The 12774-nt window shown below is 35.5% G+C and overlaps 1 protein-coding gene across 1 annotated transcript in view; it reads right to left on the reverse strand.

Annotated features, from left to right (window-relative positions):
* Positions 1-8027: 8027 nt before the first annotated feature.
* The window catches only part of LOC122810703 (adhesion G protein-coupled receptor E1-like), a 122443-nt gene continuing 117696 nt past the window's right edge, over positions 8028-12774 (reverse strand). The window contains exon 5 of the mRNA XM_044082268.1: positions 8028-8105. Coding sequence (XP_043938203.1) covers positions 8028-8105 — 78 coding nt within the window. The remainder of the gene's footprint in view (positions 8106-12774) is intronic.

The following is a 12774-nucleotide window of genomic DNA, read 5'->3' on the forward strand; positions in this document are numbered from 1 at the left end:
CTCAAAAAGCACAGCATTCAGCGTTCACATTATGTGGGAAAATTATTCTGATCTGCTTTTGTTTCGCATATCAGATGGCAGTGATGCTCTTGAAAAATATGACTTTGTTCTCTGACTAATTTATGTATGTACTGTATGTATGTATATATGTATGTATGTACGCATGCATATATATACTGTATGTATGTATGTATATATGTATATATGTACGCATGCATATATGTACTGTATGTATGTATGTATATATGCATGTATGTATGCATACATGCATGCATGCATGCATTTATTTATTTCCATTTAAGGGCATTGCCCATTTTTAGAAAAGGTACAGGGAGAAAAGCTCCACAAATGTGAGTACAGAAAATATACAACATACATACAACACAAAATATGTTATCAAAATATGCTTTCAGATATTTACATAAAAGCTAGAATTAAATCAAGTCAATCAATTCAGTGCAGTATGTATACTTAGCAAATCAGAATATCACCTTAAATGTTGCAGAAGCTAGACATGCTAGTGTACTGTAACAATGGGAACTTTAAGTAATCAATCAGATGGAATAAGCATGAGAAAAAAATGCGGTGAAAGAAAAATATGAGGTTGTAGTAGTCAGAAGCCACAATATGAGCAAAGCCTGTTAGATAATAGTAGAATGTTAGTTTATGCATGAATTTGTTATGATCAGGTTCCATTCTTAGGTCAAGTAGAATGAATTTCCAGATCCTGGCCACCTGTAGCTCTCCTGATTCTATGTTTGACCTCCTCATTCAGACTTCCCTTCTCCTCACCCACTCCCCTCAGATACTTGAAGGTGATACCCTGTTCTACTATTTTCCCTTCTATCTGGATTGTAAAACTTCTTCTAATTCCCCCATTTGCTGCAATGGCAACTGCCTTGTCAGTACTCAGTTTCATCTCATGTACCCCTAGTTTTGCATTCCATTCTCTTATCATTTGACTAAGATCCTTTTCAGAGTCTGCTTATAATACCACATCATCTGCATGCACCAGCATTTTTTTGTTGGTTCTTACTGGCCTGTTTACTAATGTAGTCTGTCACCAGCATAAACAGCAGTGGTCTCAGAAATGAACCCTGACGCTCACCCACTTCCACTGAGAACCCTTCTGGAAACTGAGCACTGCCTGTACTTGTGTTATTGGGTCCTTTTATATAGCTTGCACTAATGTTATTAATTTTTCTTGAACTATTATAGGCTTGCCAAAATCACCTTTTTTTGTCATGTGCTTTCTTCAAGTCAGTGAAATCCCAATTGGACTCATTTTATCATCTCCAGCTTCTTTTTCTCTATCTGTCTCACTACAAACATTGGGTAGGTTATGCTAGATCCTGATCTGAATCCCAGCTGTTCAACTGCCTTCTTACCTTTTACTGCTATGCATATCTGATTATCAGTCACCCTCACCAGCACTTTTATGCAATGTGACAGGAGTGTGATATTGCTATTCTGCCACAGTTATGAATGTCCTATTTGTTCCTGTACAGTATGATGTATATTGTTTTTAAATGACTGAGGGATATTCTATATTTTACCTGTGGATATTGTCTACTTTAGCTGTAATCATTTGACATTCTGAAAGAGTTGTATACTGATTGTTCTACTACTCAAATTTCCTTTATTATTTGGCAATTCTGTTGCATGTTTTTTTCCAGGTTTTTGAGCTAGGTTTGGGGAATATTAGTAAAGGCAAATGACGTATAAAGAAAGTTAGGGAGGATCAGAATTTGGACTGTGTGTATATACATATATATATATATATATATATATATATATATATATATATATATATATATATATATATATGCTATACTGTTTTGGGTTAGATAGGGTTTTGATTTATTGATCAGACATAACTTTTTGTGAGTTTAGAGGTGACATACACAATGTTTTTATCAAAGTATAGCTTGTGATAAGTTATGATGCATAGTGATTTGTCAATGGTAACTTTCCGAATACCATTTTGTAAGGTGAAGTTATACTTCCTAATACAAATAGGATCAACTTTGCTTTGTTGGGGTTTAATAGAAGGTGTGAATCAGTTAGCCATTTCTTCAATTTTTGAAACTATTCTTGTGTTTTATGTTGTGGTTGGCTTATAGAGCTTGCAGAACATTTAAAGGCTGAATCTCCTGCATTATGTACTACCTTGGTATTGGGGATCATAGAATGAAAGTCATTGACAAAAATATTCTTTAGGATAGGTGCAACTATATAACCTTGCAGTACTCCATTGTTAACAGGCTGCAAGCTAGAATGAACTATGATATACTCTGTAAAACCAACACAGCTGTTTGGGCAGACATATTAAACCACTGATAAACAGGCTGCACAACTGCAGATCTCAGAGCTAATGGCATATAACTGCATCACACTAAAAGCACTGCAATGGCTTGCTCGGGTAGGAAACTGGTGTTGTTACTTTTTCATTGCAGGTGAAACCTAACCATTTTGAATATGTGCACTCATCAAAGATAACACAATGTCAACTATGTTGTTACAAAAACTTGTCTAAACAAGTGTAGATCAGATCATATCTGCTATATCTTTAAGAAGCATATCAAAGACTGAATGTGCACATATAAATACCGGACATGTGCTATGCCTAGTGCCATTTTGAGAGTACAGCCTGAGAGGAGCATGTATGATTGCAGTAGTTAGTTTGTATATTTTATTTAAGTTAAAGTCAATAAACTTCTATCATGATGTGTTTGCATAAAATAAAGCTGCTTGAACAGAAGCCACAAAGACTCTTCTATTGTGTCCAACGTAGGAGAGTGACAAGTTCTTGTGGTTGAATCTAAGCCCCATCATTTTAAATGATTTCAGGGCATTTAGATCTATTTGAAAAAAATGGTTTAATCCTAGCATGAAACTTGTTATGGAAGTTCATGAGGGTATGTCACAGACAGAACACATTGTAAGGTTAATCTTATAAACACAACATACATGGAAGTATAAATGTATTAATTCTCAGAAAATGCCAAAATAGTTGTTAAAGTTTGAAGAGAAATACAATTACTGCTTAGCCCAATTGATAAAATATGAAGGAACAAAGTTATTGTTATTCTCAGCAGCATGAAGCTGTTCTCCTTTTGGAAGACAATAGCAGAAGTACATCCCTTATGACTATATGCCTGATGTCAGATTCTTGTGCAAAGCTGTCCAGATCAACAGTAAACATATATTACTTTAATACAACTGACCTTGTTCATATCTACTAAAAGGGCAGTAATGTTTGCATGTTCTGGAAATCTGTGATCACCCAATGAATACATTTAGTGATACTGCTTATGTGGTTTCTTCACTTGTGCTACATTTGCTGGTAAGGGACAAGAGTAGCATGTATCCGTGTGTGTGAGCATGCATGCATCTTTGTGCCCAGTTTGAAGAACAGAGGATACAGAAGACAGAACTGGCTTCAGTGTTAACTTCATAGAATGAGAACAACTGTACAATTACAACTAATACAGAAGGAGATTTTAAAAATGTACAATTTTTCAACATTGCCAATTGATGAAACATGTGAAAAGTTGTTTGCCAAAGAGCTAACTTTTATCCCTAGTAGAAGGGCTGATACATCAAACGTATGTATGGACTTAAAATTCTATATATGGAAACTAAATTTTAACCTGGTGTTCAATAACCTGTCAGAAGCCATGTCAGGACTTAGTGTCTAGCACATTCAAACCCCCCCTCCCCCAGTAAACCAAACACTGCAATTGAATGAGAAAATGTGGAAACTAGACATGAGAAACATGTTAAATGAATTTTCAAATACTTTTAATAATGTGACAAAAAAAGAGATCACCAAAGTAAATGAAATGAAAAAAGCAAATCTAAGAATAATGAAACCAAAGAGGTGGGCTTGCTGTGATGGAGAAAATTGACTAAATTGACAGAATGAACAAAATACTTGCTGATGTAACATATGGAAAAGTCACACTAAACAAATTAAACATTGCCTATGGAAAAATCAGGGGACAGCTAAATCTATCAGTATAGATAAATACAATTACTTGAACTTGGTAAACCCCAAAATACCAACTATCTTTGGGATACCAAAAATCCACAAAGATAAAAAAAAAAAAAAAAAAACATGTGCCCAGCTGTGGACAGTTGAGGATCTATCAAGTACTTTTATGTGAAATTCTTAGATGATAAACTTAAGCACTTAGTACTTCAAAATGAATACATGTGCAAAGATTCATGGGATTTCTTTAGCAACATGAACAAACTTGAATTCCATGAAGGGGATACTTTCCTTGCAATGGATGTAAAGGACTTACATACAGTGATTCCAGACAAGACGGGAATAAAGTGGCTCACTGAGTGCCTTTTAACTAGAAATATTCCAAAACAAGATTAAATTATATGAAGAACTACAGGTGACAATACTAGGAAACAACTTCATTTGTTTTGAGGGCCAGTATTACTTACATATCAAAGTGGTGGTGATGGGGTCCCCATCTGTGAAACAAACTCTCTTTTCAACAACAAGGTTAAGAATTCATGCGGATATTACACCTGTTATCTGGATGACATCTTTATTGTTTGGAAAGATGAAAAAGAAAAAATAACTGCTTTCTGGACTACCTCAACACAACAACTGAACTTCTAAGATTTACACATGAAACAGGACAAAATGAAATAGCCTTCTTAGATGCACTAATAACAAAGGACTTTGAAACAAAAACATATGTATCACAAATGTATTGTAAACCAACCCAATCTAATGCCTTCCTTCATTTCTTGAGTTCCCATCCAAAAACACAAAAGAAAGCTGTGGTAAAAGGACAATTTGTGAGGGCAGCACGGATGACTACAAAGGAGGACATCTTTCTAGATGAAGGTTTCTTACTGAAAGAAATGCTTAAAAGACATGGCTACCCTGACCAATTTATCAATGAGTTAATGTATGAGGTGATTAACAAACATGAAAGAAAAGTAATTTGTCCCAATTTTGGATTGGAGATCTGAAATAATATCAGAATCGAACACTATACCCATCCCTACAAACACAAATCCAGTGAAATAACTTGAGAGTAATTTCAAAATTGATTTCATTGCCACCTACATAGTGGATAGCAACTTTATTAAATGAATTTTGAAAAAAAATACTGGCTGTTGGTATTTGAAGATAGCGTGATTAATAATAAAAACTAGGACAAAAACCTATTGTTATATACAGAAAAGGAACTATATGAAGGACATATTAGAAGCAATGAAAAATAACTCCCCCAAAACATTTGCAACATGAGCAAATGCAGACCCCCCAAAAAAAATATTTGCAGCATGAACAAATGCAGATATTGTCCTGTTTGTAAATCTATTCCAATTGGAACATCCATCAAAATTAAGTCACAAACTATTAAAATAAAAGGAAGATACAATTGTGAAGCTAATGGTGTAGTCTATGTAGCCCTTTGCCAATCTTGTCCTGGCTTTTACATAGGGAAGACCAAACATAAACTAAAAGAGTACATATACAAACATACTTATGACATCAGCAAAATAAAGGAAACAAATGCACTTGACAAACATGTTAAAAATAACCTGGGACAGAAATTTAAGTTCATTATTATAAAAAAAGGCAGCCCTTTTCATGAGAGTAGGTCCTTGGACACTGAACCTGAAAAAGCAAGAACTGTACGATACAGTGGTTCATTGAGTACCTTTTAACTAGAAATATTCCTCAAGAAATCATTCATTTATATGAAGAACTACTGGTGACAATACTAGGAAACAACTTTATTTATTTTAAGGGCTAGTATTACTTACAGAGCAAGGGGATGGTGATGGGGGCCACATGTGACTCTATTGCCATTGCAATAATCCACTGGGAAATAAACTTTCTATTCAACCAGGTTATTAAGTCATGCAGCTTTTACACTCATTATCTGGATGACATTTTTATTGTTTGGAAGGATGAAAAATTGAAAAAAGTGCATTTTTGGACTTCCTCAATGCAACAATTTAATTCCTAAGATTTACACATGAAACAGGGCAAAATGAAATAACCTACTTAGATATACTAATAACAAAGGATGTTGAAACAAAAACATATGTATCCCAACTATATTGTAAAGCAACCTATTCTAATGCCTGCCTTCCTTCATTTCTAAAGCTCACATCAAAAAACAGAAAAGAAAGCCATTGTAAAAAGACAGTTTGTGAGGGCAGCACTGATGACTACAAAGGACGACATCTTTCAAGATGCATGTTTCTTACTGAAAGAAATGGTTAAAAGACATGGCTACCCTGACCAATTTATCAATGACTTAACATAACAAGTGATTACCAAACATGAAAGAAAGTACTTTGTCCCAATTTTGGATTGGAAGTCTGAAATAACAATATCAGAATTGAACATCATACCCATCCCTACAAATAACAAGTCAGTGAAACAACTTGCGAATAGTTTCAAAAATGTCTTCATTACCACCTGCACTGTCGATATCAACCTTATTAAATGGAGTTTAAACAAAAACTAGCTGTTGGTATCAGAAGAGAGGGACTAAAGGAAAAATGGGACAAAAACCTATTGTTATATACAGAAAATAAACTGATATAAAGAACATATGAGTGTCAATGAACAACAAAAAAGCCCCCAAAAAACTGGTAACATGAACATATGTAGACATTGCCCTTTTTGTAACTATATTCAGATTTTAACATCCTTCAAATTTGAGTCACAAGCTATCAAAATAAAAGGAAAATGCAATTATGAAACTAATGGTGTAGTCTACGTGACCAATCTTGTCCTGAGTTTTACATAGGGAAGACCGAAAATAAACCTAAAGAGTGCATACTTGAACATACTTATGACATTATTAAAATAAAGGAAACAAATGCAGTTTGCAAACATGTTAAAATAACCTGGGACATAAATTTAAGTTCACTATTATAGAAAATGTCAGCCCTAACATGAGAAGAGGTCCTTGGTCACTGAACCTGAAAAAGCAGGAATTTTACTGGCAGCTTAAATTCAATGGCAGTGCATGGTCAGGGCTGAATGATTATACTTCTATAGCCCATGTACTTAAACTATAGGCTCTGATGAGATGAAAAAGTTAAAAAGTTGTGGATGTTTTAAGAAATTAAAGTACTTATTCCTTGAATGGGAATTGTTGAACGTTAAAAAGTAATTCAACATCAGCATTTCTCATGAACACCTGTAGAATAATTTTATACATTAATGTCTATTTTTTTTATTTCCTACACATTTTTTCACATATTTTATTTTATTTTATTTTATTTTTTTTTTATTTTTCACTATTTACTCAATAGTTTATATATATATATATATATATATATATATATATATATATATATATATATATATATATATAATATGTATAATCTAAATATCTTCTACTTACAAACAAGAAAATAAGCAACACTTCCTGAAGGCATTACACTTAAACAAGAAACTGAGCATGTGTTGTGATCACAGAGTGGGTTGGGCAAACACATGGCCATTACTTCCTTATTTAAAGAACTGTTTATGTATTGTGCTTTATCTGAAGAAGTTAATACTTCATTAATGAAAGCACTTATCCAAAAAAAAAAAAACACTGGGATGTGATATACTCTCTGGCTATTTTTTTCCAATTTCTTTTAACATTAAATGTATTAATTTTAATAAAGGGTACAGTGATAGAATTCTAATACATTTTAGTATTATTACATTAACCTTTTCAATTTCAAAAATAATCACTTCTGTATGTTATGTTTATTTCAAGTTCACAAGTGTTTTAAAATTCAGTAAAACAGCATGTGGTAGACCACGGGATTTAATAAAGTATGCATAAAAATTTTGACCATGTGCACATTGCAGCAAGATGCACATATAGCTGTGAAAAGTTTTAGATTCAGTAAACTCATCGCAGCAATGTGCACTCACTCGCAAACTTGGAAACTTTTGTGGCATGCAAATTATAGCATAAGTAACTGAATGTTATGTTAATGAAGAAAATCAGCATGGTGGAGCAATTCAACAACCTCTAAAGCAAATGTGTAGACTCCGTGTTCATGTTGGCAATAAATTCCAAAACTTTCAGAATACAACCACAGAAAGGAGTCTACACAGAAACAGGAGCAAGTTAAAACTCTTACATTTGTACACAACTGACATTAACATGTAACACCACAATTATTCTTACCTAATTATACATTGTGGATCCTAGACAATCAGTAACAAATATAAAAATATCTTTTTAAGTGCCATGACATAAATGCAACTTTGGTCCTCCACCCCCAAATGAAGAATATAGTCGTAAGTAATGCAGGCTGCTAAAATGTTTAAATGTCATAAAATAGACTTTTATAGTGTAAGCCTCTTGTAAGAATAACACAACCATTAATAATTCCTCTTTTCATCCAAGGGACTTCATCATACAAAACTAAACCATACCAAGTCACATCAATTTATATAAAACAACCAGATGCAATAAAACAATTATACAACTTAATATGTAAATTCATTAAAGCCACAACTTGAAATGCATTTAGTAAGTCTCAAGCACCCAAAATACTGACCATCAAAAAAACTAAATTATATATTGTCAAGTCTTCATCTTTTCTCTTTTACAAACACTTTTTATATTTATAACTTCATAAATATCAAGTTCCTGGTCAGCTTGAAGCCTAATTTGCCACATAGTCTCTTTTTTCTCTATAGAATTCTTATAATCATCACCTCTTTTATCCACAGTTACATGTTCCAATACAAAGAAATACATTTTTTTTTATTTTGCAAACAATGCTGTGTTTGCATAATGCGTTAGCAGGATTATTTGCTTTAATTGCATATATATGCTCTTTTACCCTAACATTCAGGACTGTAGAGGATATTCCTATGTAAAAAGCTTCACAGCCCATGCATAAACTGACATAAACAACCCTTACAGAGGTACAAGTAAATCTACCACTAGCATTTAACAACTTGCTATGTGGTAGCATTATATAACTACCTTCATGAATGTGCCTATAAGTGGTACAAAAATTGCACTTAAAAGTGGCATTTTAAGTTTAACTGAAACCAAGGGCTGTACCAAAGTGCTGTTATGTTGCAATAAAGTTAACAATCAGGAATTCTTTTTATAAACAAAAAAAATTATCTCCAATTGCCTTGAAAAGATCACTATTGCCTTTTTTAATATGCCAGTTATCAGTAATAATTTTATTAATAGCAAATTATCAACGGACATCTCTAGCACAAAGGCTGAACTATTTTAATTGTTGCTTACTTCCACAGTGCTAGAACTGTTCAAGATTAATAGTTTTATGTAATATAGGTACAAAATGAGAACTTCTTTTTGACCTAACTTCTCCTGCAATAGTGGCTAATAAACAATCACTGGCAAACCTATGACACATTTGTCAAAGATGACACACACCACAATGTTTTGGGTGATATATCAGCAATCACCAACACCCGAGTTACCAAAGACACTGCTTTTTCATTCATTGCTTACAAGAAGTGCATTGAATTAATTTGGGTTTGGTGTGTCAAAAGCTCATGGCAGACAAGGTTTGCCATCACTGCTGTAACCCATAGCCAAACATAAGGAAGTCAGAAATCTTATCATCAAACACAGCTTCATCAGAATGAATCTAGATGCTTGTATATATTGTCACTGTGCTATATTTTTTCTTAACAAACTTAGGATGGTTACTATTATAATGTAAATAAGACTTTGAAAAAGTTTTCTTTCTAAAAATTCTACTGCTGAAAATGTTTTCACCAATATCCCACTTCAGGACAATGTCCAAACATGTATTTCTACCCCAACATAAATTCTAAGAATCCAGCACTATGATTCAACTCATCTAAAATTACATTACAATCCGCAGGTCCTCTTTTTATAATAAAAAAAAAATTGTCCACATAGCACTTAAAAAAAAACAAATTTTCTTAAAACTAATAATAGTGGGGAGAATTTCACTCTCCCACCAGCTTAAAACTAAATTAGCAAAGGCTGGTGCAGCTGCAGACCCCATTGCAGTGCCATTAAGTTGTTGGTAAAAATTATCTTGAAACAAAAAATAATTGTTTTCTAATAATATCTCTAAAAGGGAACACATAAAATTCACCTTATCCATAGGAAAAAGAAGTTTTTGAAGTTAATGATCTAACATAATCAACTCCTAAATCCAAAGGTATGTTAGTAAAAAGAGAAATAATATCAATGGTAAACATAACCATATATTTTGCCTCATATGTTAAATTATCAATAAACAATCTAATCTGTTCTAAAAAATGCCAGGAATCAAACAAATAATAATCTAAACTAACCATCAAACTATTTAAAACAGACAGGGGGATTCAATAAAGCTTATACAATAATATTTACCATTTGTGCATCGCAGCGTGATGCACACATGGGCGTGAACATTTTTAGATTCATTAAACTGTGTGCAGTGGTGCCCACTCACATGCAAATATGAAAACTTTTGTAGCATGCTTACAGCATAAGTAGCTACATTTTCTATTAATGAATCAAATCAACATGGTGTAGTGAATCAACAACCTCTAAAGCAACTGTGTAGACTCTGGGCCGGATTCACGAAGGCTTGCACAGAGTCTAAAAGTAGAGTAAGACTCCATGCAGCCAACATGTCCGACGAGCGATCCAGGAAGAACTGGTAGGGGCGTGTAACAGAGCTCCTTATACTGGTCATACAACGGACAGGGCTGGAATATGCAAATTACCTCAATTGCAGATGAAAGCTATGCAAATGAGGTACATTTACGATACAGGAAACCCAAACCTGTCTGAGTAGGAGTAGTGTTATTTGCAGAAATGTACTCAGTTGACAACTGAGTACGGTTCTGCAAATAGCAAAAAGGAGCCATGACAGCTCCAAAAAAAGGATGCATTGACAGGAGGAAGCATGCCTATGGCCAAAAATACAGCCATTGGCAATGTGAAGTGATGCAAAATAAAAATAAGATAACTTTTTTTTCATCCTGATCTCCAGGGTTTAAGCATAGCGCAGCGCCGCGCAAACGCGCTGCACCCTAAAAAACAAAAAATCAATAAATAAGATCCACAAATGTGGATTTTATAGCTGATATGAATTTTCAATGCAAGTGAATGGAAGGCTGAAGACAACATGGCCACCGAGTAGAGATTGCTACGGGGGACGCTTAGTCTAAGAGATGTAACCAAGCATTAGCAGGCAATCCTATGCAAATGAGGGTTAGGATAGTGAATTGCAAGTTTACATAGCAAATGAGCACAGTCAGTGGAGTGTAGGAGTAGGATAAGGGGAGTAACAGAGTAGAAGATAAGTGACATCATGAGGGGGGCATGTATGAAAGAAGTGAAGCTCATTGGAGCTAAGTGGCATGTGTCAGGTGACATTTACATATCATTGACACAGGTGTGTCAACAGGTAGGCTAGGTAAAGTAAAGAAATTGAAGGTGTATGCCATGGATAACACCAAAGTTTCTTGCTGAGCATGCATGCGCGTGTGTACGCGCCAGTAAACCCGAGTAAGACAGTGTGCGCGCGTGTTAGCATGTGTGCTCGCATGTAAGCCAGAGTAAGCATATGTAATGCTGTGTAAACAGTTGTAAGCACATTTGCGCTGGTGTGTGCGTGTTTTAACACGAATAAGCAAGTTTTAGTCTGTGTAAAATGTGTGCGCGCGTGTTAGCGGGTGTGCACATGTTTGCGCTTGTGTGCGCGGTGCTGCCCCCTGAGGAAACAGAAAGGAAAAAGGAAGCACACCAAATAGTAGGAAGTTACAGGGAGTACTAGCAGAGCTAGCAGGTGAAAACAATCAGAATCAGGCAATTACACAGGCAGTACACTAGCCCAGCCCATCCCAGCACTTAAAACTCTACAAATAACAGTCCATTATGTTTCTCTCAAGAGACACTGCAACACTGCAGTAAGCTAATAGAAGTGAAAATTGAAAAAGCTTCAATGAGACAAAGAAATGTTAGGGGCTGCCATTGCTGTGATAAGGCGACATATGCAACATGCTGAGGGTGGTGATAATGGAAATGCTGCTGGACAACCCACAGTGAGGAGACGGAGCAGAGTTTACAGGCCCAGGGTAACCTACCAGGGGCTACATGAGCTGGAGATAGTGGAGCGCTATAGAGTGGACAGAGACCTCTTGCAGCAAAATTGTTGAGCTCTGCAGGCCACGCCTCACACACAGAACCAACAGAGGGGAACCCATTCCAGTGGAAACCAAGGTATGTGCTGGCCTAAGAATATTAGCAACAGGTACCTTCCAGAGACCAACTGGTGATATGATGGGGGTATCACAGGCATCAGCGTCCAGGGTACTGCACCAGTTCCTGGATGCCATGTCAGCACATGTCGGTGATCATGTATATTTCCCCAATTCCTGTGAGGAATTGGCCAGCAATATGCATCTCTTCCAGCAAATAGCGGAATACCCTGAGGTAGTGGGTGCAATAGACTGCACGCACATATGAATCAAAGCACCAGCCGGTGAGTGGGGTAGGGTCTACTTCAACCACAAGGGCTTCCCCTCCATCAACTGCCAGGTCGTGTGTGACGCCCAGGGCATAATACTGAATGTGTGGGCTGGCTGCCCTGGAACTTACCATGATTCCCATATCTGGCATCTGATGCAGCTGTACCAGACATTTGCCAATGGGGACATCCCACATGGTCACCTAGTGGGGGATGCTGGCTATGCACTGGAGCTGTGGATGATGACACCAATCAGAAATGCACACACACCTGAACAGGAATGCCATA

The sequence above is a fragment of the Protopterus annectens genome, chromosome 9.part0 (assembly GCF_019279795.1).
Source record: "Protopterus annectens isolate FY-2018-M chromosome 9.part0, PAN1.0, whole genome shotgun sequence".
NCBI classification, from domain to species: domain Eukaryota; kingdom Metazoa; phylum Chordata; order Ceratodontiformes; family Protopteridae; genus Protopterus; species Protopterus annectens.